This window comes from Echeneis naucrates, chromosome 3, assembly GCF_900963305.1.
Source record: "Echeneis naucrates chromosome 3, fEcheNa1.1, whole genome shotgun sequence".
NCBI classification, from domain to species: domain Eukaryota; kingdom Metazoa; phylum Chordata; class Actinopteri; order Carangiformes; family Echeneidae; genus Echeneis; species Echeneis naucrates.
Window position 1 is genome coordinate 3930365 of NC_042513.1, and position 10690 is coordinate 3941054.

Here is a 10690-nt window from a genome sequence, read left to right on the forward strand (position 1 = left end):
CAGGAGACAGTCTCTTTTGATTTGGTCTGGATGTCACAAAATGAACAGAGATTCCTGTTGAGCCCCCAGAGATCAAACCAAACCCAAGCTGTTATTGCTGTCTGTCAGGAATATCATCTCTCCTCTAAAATAATCAGAGACAGGACGCTGAGGTGATGTGGTTGTGTAGATCAGTTTACTAGCATTGAAGAGGGTCAAATCTGGTGCTTGCCATTTTATCTTCTTAATTTCAATACGAAGGCAGAAGGAGACAGTCATTCTGAATAAAAATTCAGTCCAGAAAATGAAAACATACTATAATTTTATATTTTATCCTATTTGTATAAGAAATGAAAAATAATTACTTGGGAAAATGCTATTTTTGTTTCCTCTTATAAAATAGGGAAAGAGTTGAAAGTGGCTGATAAAGACAGGAATCCTACACGCACATGGCTGAGTGGCTTTATTTCCCACAGGATAACATGACACTAAGAAAGGGACTCCATGTGCCATCCGCTCTGCTTTAGTGTCCTTGAGCAATAAGGTGTTCGAACCCATTTAACTGATTACAGAGGAGGGCGGGGGTCCAGTCTCTCCACTAGCATTATTTGTGATAAGTGTCTCATTATGAGGAGACAAATGAACAAACGTGCGTTTGTCTTTCAGCACCGAGGACAGCGCCCGCGCGTCTGTGTTCCAGCTGTGGAGTCTAGAAACCAGATGTTGCTCACAATGCATTAATGTCAAACTTAACTCAAAACAACTACATAAATACAAGCTTTATCAGACCCGGAGTGTCTCAGAGGGAAAAAGTTCCCGAGTAAAACGTGAAAGAACGGAAGAAGGCGGACGAGAGACAACTTCATGAGGTTAATGAGGTTAACATTAACATTTCGGCACAATGAACAAACTCAATCATGACAATAAAATAAAATAAGAACAACCGCAGCTAATGTTCAGGGTGGTATGGGGAATATTTAGCTATAGTTTTCCTCACAACAGACACATAAATAAATAAATAATCTTTGCGCTGGACAGCACAGTCTACTTTGATAACATCGCTTGTCTTTGACCTCCGATCAGACCAACCTGCAGCCGACAGTTTTCTCATCGCAAACACAAAAATCTGCTCACAGTCAAAAGGAGAAAGTCACTTCCTACCTGCCGGTGTCCTTTGATACACTTGTTTAATCTGCTCCCATTAACACGCTGCTGCCTCTTATTTTTTTTTTTTTTTTCTTTCCTCCGCTGAAACTCATTGGCTGGACCGGAGGAGGAGGGAGTGTACGCGGGTTGTCGACATGGAGAGAGGGAGACAGGGAGAGAGAGTGTGTGTGTGTGTGTGTGTGTGTGTGTGTGTGTGTGTGTGTGGGGAGGGGGGGGGGGGGGGGGGGGGCAGCTGCTGATGTAAAGATGATAGGCTTTTCGCTCAGACTCGATTATTGGGGATTCGAGTCAGAAGAAGTAAAACAAGAACCCGGACTAATCCGAATGGAATGCACTGCAGAAGCTTTTAGTGAGGGATTGTATCAGACAATGTTAACATGCACAAAAATCCCTGAGAGTGAAGCCATGGTGTTGACACTTTGATGCTGCCCCGGGGTGCCCTGCAGGCCCACCACATGGCTTTAATATAGATTCAGCCTGATATACACCTGCAGGTTCAGGGGAACGTTATCACTGTGTTATATCGCTTTTTGCCTCAGCATGAGTCATAAGCTGCTGAACCAGGAGAAGACTGGCCTCTGGAAAATTATCATAGTTTACTCACAGTGTTATTTCATCATCATGCATAGATAAAACAGTAGGATCAGCTGGTCATTTTAGACAATAAGAAGTCAGCTCATGGCTGAGTAAAACACGTGCAGTCTGTGGCTTCACAAAAAGGCCAAGGATGTATGCAAAACATATCACAACAACACAAAAGGGCGGGTCTCCCAGCCACAGTCGAGCCACAGCTGATGACCTGCTACTCCCACAGTACACACACACTGTACTTGGGCGTACATTAAGCAACACTGTCATTAAACTGATCATGAACTTATTCGTAGTGTAGATCTTCAATCGTTCCACAGCAATGTATGTTACATAACATATTGTTTCACACAGTGTTCATGCTTGAACCTTTTTTCACAATCCGCCCACAAATGTATTATTTTCATGAATGTATTTCCAGACATTGCATAACATTTATGGTTAGCCCTGACAAAACAGCAGCTCTTGAGTTTTTGTGAAGCATGAAGCCATGACAGACAAGACAGCTAAATTATAATTTCACTAAATTACTTGGGGAATCTGGATTTATCAAAAAAAAAAAAAAAAAAAAAAAAAGAAAAGAAAGAAAAGAAAAGTGCAAAACAGATAATAAAAGCTCTCAGGTCTGGCTGTAATGTGAAGTGTCCTTGTAGAGCACTTTCAAATTATACAAATGTAGGCTTCAGTTGTAACATTTTGAAGCTTATAATTCTGAAGTTTCCTTCAAATGTCAAGAAGATGTTTTTGTATGTTTCAAGTCTTTCTTTGATTTTGAGAGGCTACGTCCGATTCTTTGAGAAGTGAGCAACTGAAAAGTTTTGAGATTGCAAAATGTGTACAGCAGATAGATGGGTCAACCAAATGAACTCGACAGCATGAAACATAAAACATTTGGCTCCCTGCTTTTCCATTATCTGCTCCTGGAAACTGATCACCATGTACCACTAGGTGTACAAAAAAAAAAAAAAAAAAATCTTTAAAGAAAAGTTTTAAATCTATGTCTGCAGAAACTGTTTAGCACGGGAACTTGCTGTGTTCTTGACATGGCCATGACCCCCCACTGCTCCGTCCTCCATGAGTATTCAGTCAGTAGTTAGAGTGTGCTTCGGGGGGCACACCTGAGCCCTGTTACACCACAGCTCCAAACAACAGCCATCTGCTGCGATGACAGCTCAGCACCTCACAGGACACTCTCTACATTTACACATGGATTATCTAACCAAACCCTGCTGTTTCCTATCAGTCTTTTTCCCCTGTTCGCTGCTGACCACATTGCATGTACAATCTCCCCTAGCTCCCATGAGAAGAGGTATTTTGATGCTTAGCTAGATTTTAAAGGCACTATTGATTCTGAAGTCTTCCTTATTGGTGGTGGGAGTTGCAACATCCCTGTTAATGGGAATCAATCATGAAGCTTGAGTTTCAGCAGGTTCTGCAGCAACTGAAGCATCGAATGCAAGTGAACGCAAACTCCAGGATTCTCCTCCTGTCAATGTGACATTTGTCTTACTGACCTACAAATCCTGTGGTCAAAAAAGATCTCAGTTCCCTTTAAAAGCAAACATGATACACAACAATATGTCATGGGGGTAAAGCTGATGCTGCAGGATACAAGCACACATGCAACCTCATTGATTTCAGCTGTCTGGTAGAATAATGGCAATAATTCACACCATTGACCACTATAAAGGGTGTATCTTGTGGTTATTGTTATTTGGCTTAAATGCCAATAGTTAATCAGAAATTGGCAGCACCCAATTTAGTCCCTGTCAGCCTTAACAATACCCCCCTGCCAAAAATGACTCACTGACCACTCACCATCTCACAAACAGGAATGATTGGCGCTTTTATATACACTTCTGAGTAGGTCAGTTTCTCAAAACTGGTAAGGCTTATTTTTATTGAGTCATTTCACCATTTTATGAACAGCCCAGCATACACGTAAACGTTCAGAACCTCTGTTGTCATAGCAATGTGTCTTCAACAGACCGCCCCAGTTAGTCTGACCGTGCGTAACCTTCTCTATGAAAATTAGTATTCAGCCTTGCTCACCCCCCTGCTGTAGCTGAGAGTAAAATCATCCCCCCTGTGCTGTTTTGTTGTATTTTTATGCTGCCTACCTCTGCCCCAGGGGCTTCCGATGACCTCCACTCTAACATGCTGCAGCTTTACGTATTACAATGATCAGTCATACTAGAGAAGCTGTGTCTGGTTAATGGGAACAGATTTCAATTCCCATTTAAGCTGCTGTCAACCCTCCTGGTCAGATTGTCTGGTTTACTGCTGAATGTGGTAACTAGTTTACAAAAAATAAAATCCAATCATTATACAGTTTCTTAGTCAATAAATCCCACTCCCCCATATTTTTACTTTTTTAGCCTATAGTTCATTGATGAATAACTTTGTGCCTCTAGTGCCATCTGCTGCTGTAAAGATTTGCAGGTTCATTTTAGCAGGATTCATGGTTGGTATATATTTGACTTGACGTGTTAATTTATAATTTGATCACAATTTGGGGACAAGACATTTTTATCAGAGCAGAGATTTAAAAATAGAGTGGCTGATTTTATTTAGCTGCTTGACTTTGGGCATCTGGGTAACGTTTTGCTTTTAATGCCCTGAGCCCAAAAGACAATTGTTTCCTGCTGTCTTTTTGAATTAAGACAACACACTTAGATGCCTGGACCCGTTAACAGAAGTGCTCCACTTGTAGAACTGACACTGAAAGTATCTACTACACCATGTCAACACCCTGTCTGCAACGTGGCTCTAAGCAGTCTAACTCATACCTGGACTGTGAAAATCCAACACCCAGCAATCCAACTAAGATCTTAATCATGACATTCTCACGTTGATCTTTTTAAAGACTTTAATTTGCAAACTTTGATGATGACTATTTTCACTTCTTTTTCTCAACATCCTGTTCAGCCGCCTCCTTAGCTCTCTTGGCACGGATGCCAAAAAGACGAGCATTGGCACGGGCCATACGCAGGCTGGCGAAAGCCTTGAAGTTTTTCTCATCTTGAGAGATAACCCGGGCCTTCTCCTTCTTGTGCACCTGGAAGGGAAGAACAGACGATGGTAATCTCAGGACACTTTCCTTTGCATAGGTTAAACGACTGAATTCAGCTTGTTTAATATGAATTATACATTTTTCCAGTATCATTTTTAAAACAGCAGTCATCAGAAAAGGGGTTCAAATGTTTCATCAAAGATGTACAGAGATTCCGGAGATTTGTCATCATCCGACTGCTGTGATGTAAAACAAACTGATTTAACTATCCAACAGTTATTGTAATAGAACTCGCTTGAATTGTAACTTACTGTTTTGATGGGCATGACAGGACCAACCAGCTGAGTGGCCATCTTAAGTTCCTCCTCCTGAAAACAATTAACATTAAATTATTAACAAATCCATGCATATTATCCACAAAGAGAAAAAAATAAATAAATAAATAAATATTTTCACCTAGACGTATGAGCTAATGTTAATGTCAGGATACCTAGACAGCTACCTTTACATGCTTATTTTCACCCATAGTGGTCAACATGAAGACGCCACACAGATTAAAGTATCATTTCTAAATGTGTCCATTCTGCAGTATGCCGGGATCAAATTTTATGGAGTATGGGTTTGCTTAGACAGTGATCAATGTTTGGCTGTCAGCCCTCACGGTTGCTCTGATTGGACAGCTCAAGTTTCTGTAACCTGACATGGCCAGACTGATGGCGGCTGGACAATCCAAGAAAACCCCCCAAACTATCATCACATGGATTAATTACTTTACATATGTGAAAGAATTTGATTTAATTAGCATATCTAATTACACTCCCATGTGATATAAAAACTCTTGACTACAAATTTAATTGGAATTCAGCATGCAAATTATGATCTTTGAGTCAATGTGTACGGCTGCATGAAATATGGATAAACAGTCTCATGCAGAGATCATATAGGAAAGGTTATTGTGCCCTAATGTTTAAACAGACAAGGAAAAAAGTTTTGAACTTATTTCAATACTAGTTTACGATAAACAAGGCATTTTTGCTTCTCTAACGATTTAACAATAGTTAACAACCAAGATTCTGTACTTCTACTCACTGAGGAATGATACACTCCTCAATTTTCAGTTTAACTTGGCAACATGAAAGGTAACTCACAGAGCTGTCTCCCTTCTTGGGAGCAGAAGCCTTTCTGGGGAACAGGATGAGCTTGGAGCGGTACTCCTTCAGACGCTGAACATTGGCCTGAAGAGATTCTGTGGATCTGTTACGACGACGGGGGTCAACAGAGATGCCAATGGTGCGGGCTGTCTTTTTGTGGATGCCGGCCGCCTACAGAGACAAGTACAGCACTTAAAAACTTAAAATATAAAAGCTTTTGGATTAGTATTCAATGTCAAGTACATGGTTGGAGTTAGATGTTCAATTTGTGACATTCAATGTTTCTCTTCCTAAAAAAAGGCAGTCATCAGAAAAAGGGTTCAAAGTATTCATCAAGCAAATACAGAGATTCCGGAGATTTGTCATCATTGACTGCAGCAATGTTGAACATAAGATGGTTTCGATATATTTTTTCTATTTATCTGCAAAATTTTACTAATGACATGGAAGCAAAAGCACTTTCTGTGCCATTCTCTACTTTCAAGGGCAGAACTCAACCTGGAAATACCAACTTTCAGCTTAGTTATTTACCTGAAAAGTATGTTTGCTTACAAACATTCAGACTATAATTCTTACGAGTAACAAAGTTTTGATGCTGATTGTTGTTGAATATCTCCCATTTACATTTGAAAGTTAGTATATACTTAATGTAATTAAATATCATATAACAACATCAATTAAACCCCATTCATAACAGTCCAGCATTTCAACCTAATGATGGGAATGGCTCTCGCCACTTCCATCTTCCAGTCTCATAGCTGTAAGAAGCATGGTGTGTGGAATACAGGAATAAATGCAGCGTAGTTGATTATTAAATCAAGCTGATTGCAATTTTCAATTGCACAACAACACTCGTATGAGTCCATAAGTTCAGCAGTGATGCACGTTAAGAGTCATTTAGCCTTCCTCCCACAGCAGCAGAGTACATGGGAGGAAAGGCAAGGTACACCTTGGCAAGAACATCAAGGCCTTTGGTATCAGTTTTTGGGTGGGATGAATGACTCACCACAGAAAGGTTTTCTTGTCAATATAATTTGAGTGGAAGGTGAAATATTAAAATAGGTTATACACTCAGTGATGCTGAAAAGCAAATAGCTTTCTGTGCACTGTCTGGTTTCAACAATTTTCGAACATTGCCCAATATCTAAAAACAACGGAAATAATTAAATCGCAGATTATTCTTCTTGTAAATAAAAAGGAAAGATAAAAAAAGTCTTACCTTAAGTTCTTCCAGAGTGAAGCCACGTCCGGCACGGACCTTTGTGTGGTACCTGACTGTGGGACACCTCACTTGTGGCCTCAATGGCCCAGCAACAGGGCGAGGAGCAATGCGACGGGCCTTTGCCTGACGAGCCTTTCGCCTGGAGGAGAAAGAAATTCAAATTGAAGTAAACTTTGACCTTTGTCCATTTCAGGAACCAATAAGCCTGAGGAATTATACACAAGTTATAATTTAGAAATATACTCCTGATAGTGTTTTCCATTGTGACCACACCACTCTTGGCTTCTCTCCACAGGCTCCTGGTCCACTTTCATATTGATTTTAAACTTTTTAGTTGTTTTTAAGTTACTAAATGGACTAGCCACTTTGCATATCTCTGAGCTTCTCCATCACCACACCCCAACCTCTGACCAACTGCTGTTGGTGGTGCCAAAAACAAGGCTTGAGATGGTTGCACCTAGACTCTGGAATAGTGTCCCCTTTTATATGAGCTTCTGCTAGACTCTACAGATGTGTAACTCCTCCCTGAAAACTCACTTTTTTCTCCAGTCCGAGCATTGTTTGTTGCAATTTTCTGTATGTTGTCATCTTTTATCTTTTCATTGTTTTTTTTTTTTTTTTTTTTTTTTTTAAACCTTTCTCCAGCACTTTGGTTGATTGCTTTACTTTTAAGTGTGCTATATAAATAAATTAGACCTCTGACATGAGGACTATGGTGTTCATGACTTGCATGTCTGCTGCTGTTAGTTTGTAATATATACTGATAAGGCTATGGGTTATTTTATAGCCACGAAAACACTTATATCACCTTTTCTAAACAATTACTCATGTCCAATTCATTAAAAGCTAGCTTGTTATGGTTGCATGTTATGTGCTGAGTTTGTAAAAGACTTAATCACAATTACCTATCCAATTTATGACTGTACAAATTCTTGACAACGACATCAACAGACACGTTACACAGTTTTCGGGCAGTTCTGAGTTCATCTCTGCCAACGTTGTGATTAGCCTTTAGCCATGTTAGCATCGCTACCATCAGCGCTTACCTGCGGATCTTCCTGGCAGGCTGGTTGAACCAGGTGCGCACCCTTTTCTGCCAGTCTTTGTGAAAGTGAGGGTTCAAGATCATTCCATTCCGGCTGGGGGCCATGGCTGCCTACTTCCCTGCAACACACCACAACACGGAGGGGTGAGCAGGCTAACATGCCGGCACACCGCTAGCCCCAAGAGCTAACCCTGACATGCTATGCTAGCAAGTTCGCAAGACTTTAAAAAGGCTAATGTTCGCATTTTCTAATCACTGGTATTTGTAAGTTTGACATTCTGACAGAGGGGCATTTTAAATAGTATTAAATTACGTGATTTTAGTGTGGAGCCACAGCCAGTGGCCATGCTACCACAGCGATAACTACTTTGACCGGCCATTGGTACTTAAAAGATGCCTCCCAGCAATTCAACGAAGTAATCTGCCACAATAAACACCTTATGTGAAAGGTGACAACATGCACTATTTAAATGTATGGGGGGTAATAGAAAAAAATATAAAAACACATAGGATTACTTAAGATTGTTTTTAAATCTATTAGAGAATAATTCCCATACCTACGAGGGAGGAAAATGGCCGAAAGGAAAAAGGAAGTTCAACCGCCGTGGATTGTGGGATATGTGTCAGTCAGCCAATAGCTCATCAGACGCGCTTTGATGACATCATAACACCGCCCTAGGTAGACGAGTTGAAGAAACGTAAAATGTGCTAAACGTGGGAGTAGGTAGCTTTATCTCAGCGGAACAACAATTTGGATTTTATTTCAGTAATATGTGACACATCATTAAACTTCTGAAACCGGAGGAATGGGACAATTCGTTACATAAACAAAACACTAAACCTTTAAAGCACACGTACACTAGAACAGGGCCAGATTGTAAATCTTTAAAGTCGATTTCAATACACAATTGTGTATTATAATTGTTATTGAGATGGCTGTGTGGACAGTAAATGAAACTTCCCTCTGCAAAAGCTTCAAAGATTTGAGCTGTATTTTGATAACTTAAAGGCCATTGTGACAGGACGTCATTAGTGGTTCCATACTGTATGGACCTCTAGAGGTTGTGGTTTTTGCACTGGCCCATAGGTTTAGACTCTCACCTTATTTTGGGAATAAGTACTTGATGATGATGGCATTGTAAACTTTTAAAACCAGCTATAATTACTCTACTGAAACAAAAAGGTGATTTTAAATCAACTGCATGACATTGTAAATCACCTAAGACAAACCACTGTATAAATTATTGTCATGAGTGTCAGTTCTACTCAAGAGTCATAAAAAATTAACCTCTTTTGACATGTCTTATTAAGCATTGCCTGCTATATCTGTAATGAGAGCATACAACAGTCCTGAAGATCCTGAATTCTTTAGCAAACAGGTCTACTAGGGTCCATGGCCCATCTAAAAATGATTGGAGACCTTCACCTAAATTTCTTATAGGTAACATATTTCATATGTAATTTTTTGCCACATTCTGGTTGATGAGTGGAGGCCTTACATTACACATGCAGCAGGTGTGATATAAGTAAGCTGTAGCATAGAGCTCCACATAGGTCACGTGTGTGTATACAGTATAAGCCATGGACATAAATTGGGCAGTACAATGCCAAAAACCAGTTTTATGAATTTCCTGTGATTAAATTTTTATTCAATTGCAACAGAAACCGTCTCTGTTAGATGTGAGTTTTGAAATTTATGAGCATTCAGATATTTGATATTTAAATTGTCTAAAGATTAAAAAACATGCAATTACAGTATTATCAGAATCTGTAACAAAAAAATTATCAAGCAGAACTTTTTCCCTGCCTTTTGTAGAAGAGACAACCTTTTAACAGTTAGAAAACGTATGACATTTAGTTTCTCCCTCACCCCCTCATCATCACACAGTAGTATAACCGAAGACCTACCTCCTTATTTTCATGTATCTGAGAGCCCAGGGGAGCAGCTAAAAGACACGAATTGTGATTTTTGTGTGTACAACTCACATGTCATCTGACTGACTTCAGGTATAATAGGTATAATATTCAGATGTGTTTCAGGATCCAAATGCTTTTATTTCTAAGATTAATAAGGAAAATATTGGAAGCTGTCCTACTATGTGAGATCATGGGATTTAACTGTCACATATGAGCAGTAGACACTGAACCCTAACCGTAATTAAACATTAAGCATTTTAAGATCATCATATTTGAATTCCTGGGTTCAAATATATATTAAAAAAAGCAACTCTCATCATAAAGAAATATGTAGTCTGTGCTTTTAAAGCCAGTGCCCCATTAATCATTGATAGATAAACTAGTTTTTGCTATCTTGTCATATCTTCACCAAGGGCAAAGGTCAAGGTGTGTAGGGGTGTAAGTAAAAATAAGCAGCATGCTCAGTCAGCACATGTACAACAACATGAACATGTGTACTTGCTGCAGCATTTCATAAACTCAGCATGAGCATTTTGTTGTTTTATATTTATACATACACGTCTGCATGTTTGATGTAGTTGACAAGAATGCCAAGGTTTAATTTCAAG

At 39.6% G+C, this 10690-nt stretch overlaps 1 protein-coding gene and 2 non-coding genes across 3 annotated transcripts; all 3 read right to left on the reverse strand.

Annotated features, from left to right (window-relative positions):
• Positions 1–4589: 4589 nt before the first annotated feature.
• rpl13 (ribosomal protein L13) lies at positions 4590–8765 on the reverse strand. The gene is made up of 6 exons (XM_029498049.1): positions 8723–8765; positions 8167–8284; positions 7118–7259; positions 5896–6069; positions 5059–5115; positions 4590–4792 (listed from the first exon to the last, which is right to left on the reverse strand). Exons 2-6 carry the CDS (start codon positions 8268–8270, stop codon positions 4634–4636), a joined length of 636 nt encoding a protein of 211 aa, XP_029353909.1. The 5' UTR covers positions 8271–8284; positions 8723–8765; the 3' UTR covers positions 4590–4633.
• On the reverse strand, positions 4899–4978 carry LOC115041609 (small nucleolar RNA MBII-202). Its single transcript, XR_003840633.1, has one exon. It is a non-coding gene; the product is annotated as a small nucleolar RNA MBII-202 (small nucleolar RNA).
• On the reverse strand, positions 6188–6266 carry LOC115041604 (small nucleolar RNA MBII-202). The gene has a single exon (XR_003840628.1). It is a non-coding gene; the product is annotated as a small nucleolar RNA MBII-202 (small nucleolar RNA).
• Positions 8766–10690: the final 1925 nt, after the last annotated feature.

What these genes read in the sequence shown, in the direction of transcription:
- rpl13 (XM_029498049.1), bottom strand. Translation starts at nt 8,270, where the DNA reads ATGGCCCCCAGCCGGAATGGAATGATCTTGAACCCTCACTTTCACAAA. An exon ending in CCTGCCAGGAAGATCCGCAG is followed by an intron (nt 7,260 to 8,166) that starts GTAAGCGCTGAT and finishes TTTCTCCTCCAG; the next exon opens with GCGAAAGGCTCGTCAGGCAA. An exon ending in CTGTCATGCCCATCAAAACA is followed by an intron (nt 4,793 to 5,058) that starts GTAAGTTACAAT and finishes CTTCCCTTCCAG; the next exon opens with GTGCACAAGAAGGAGAAGGC.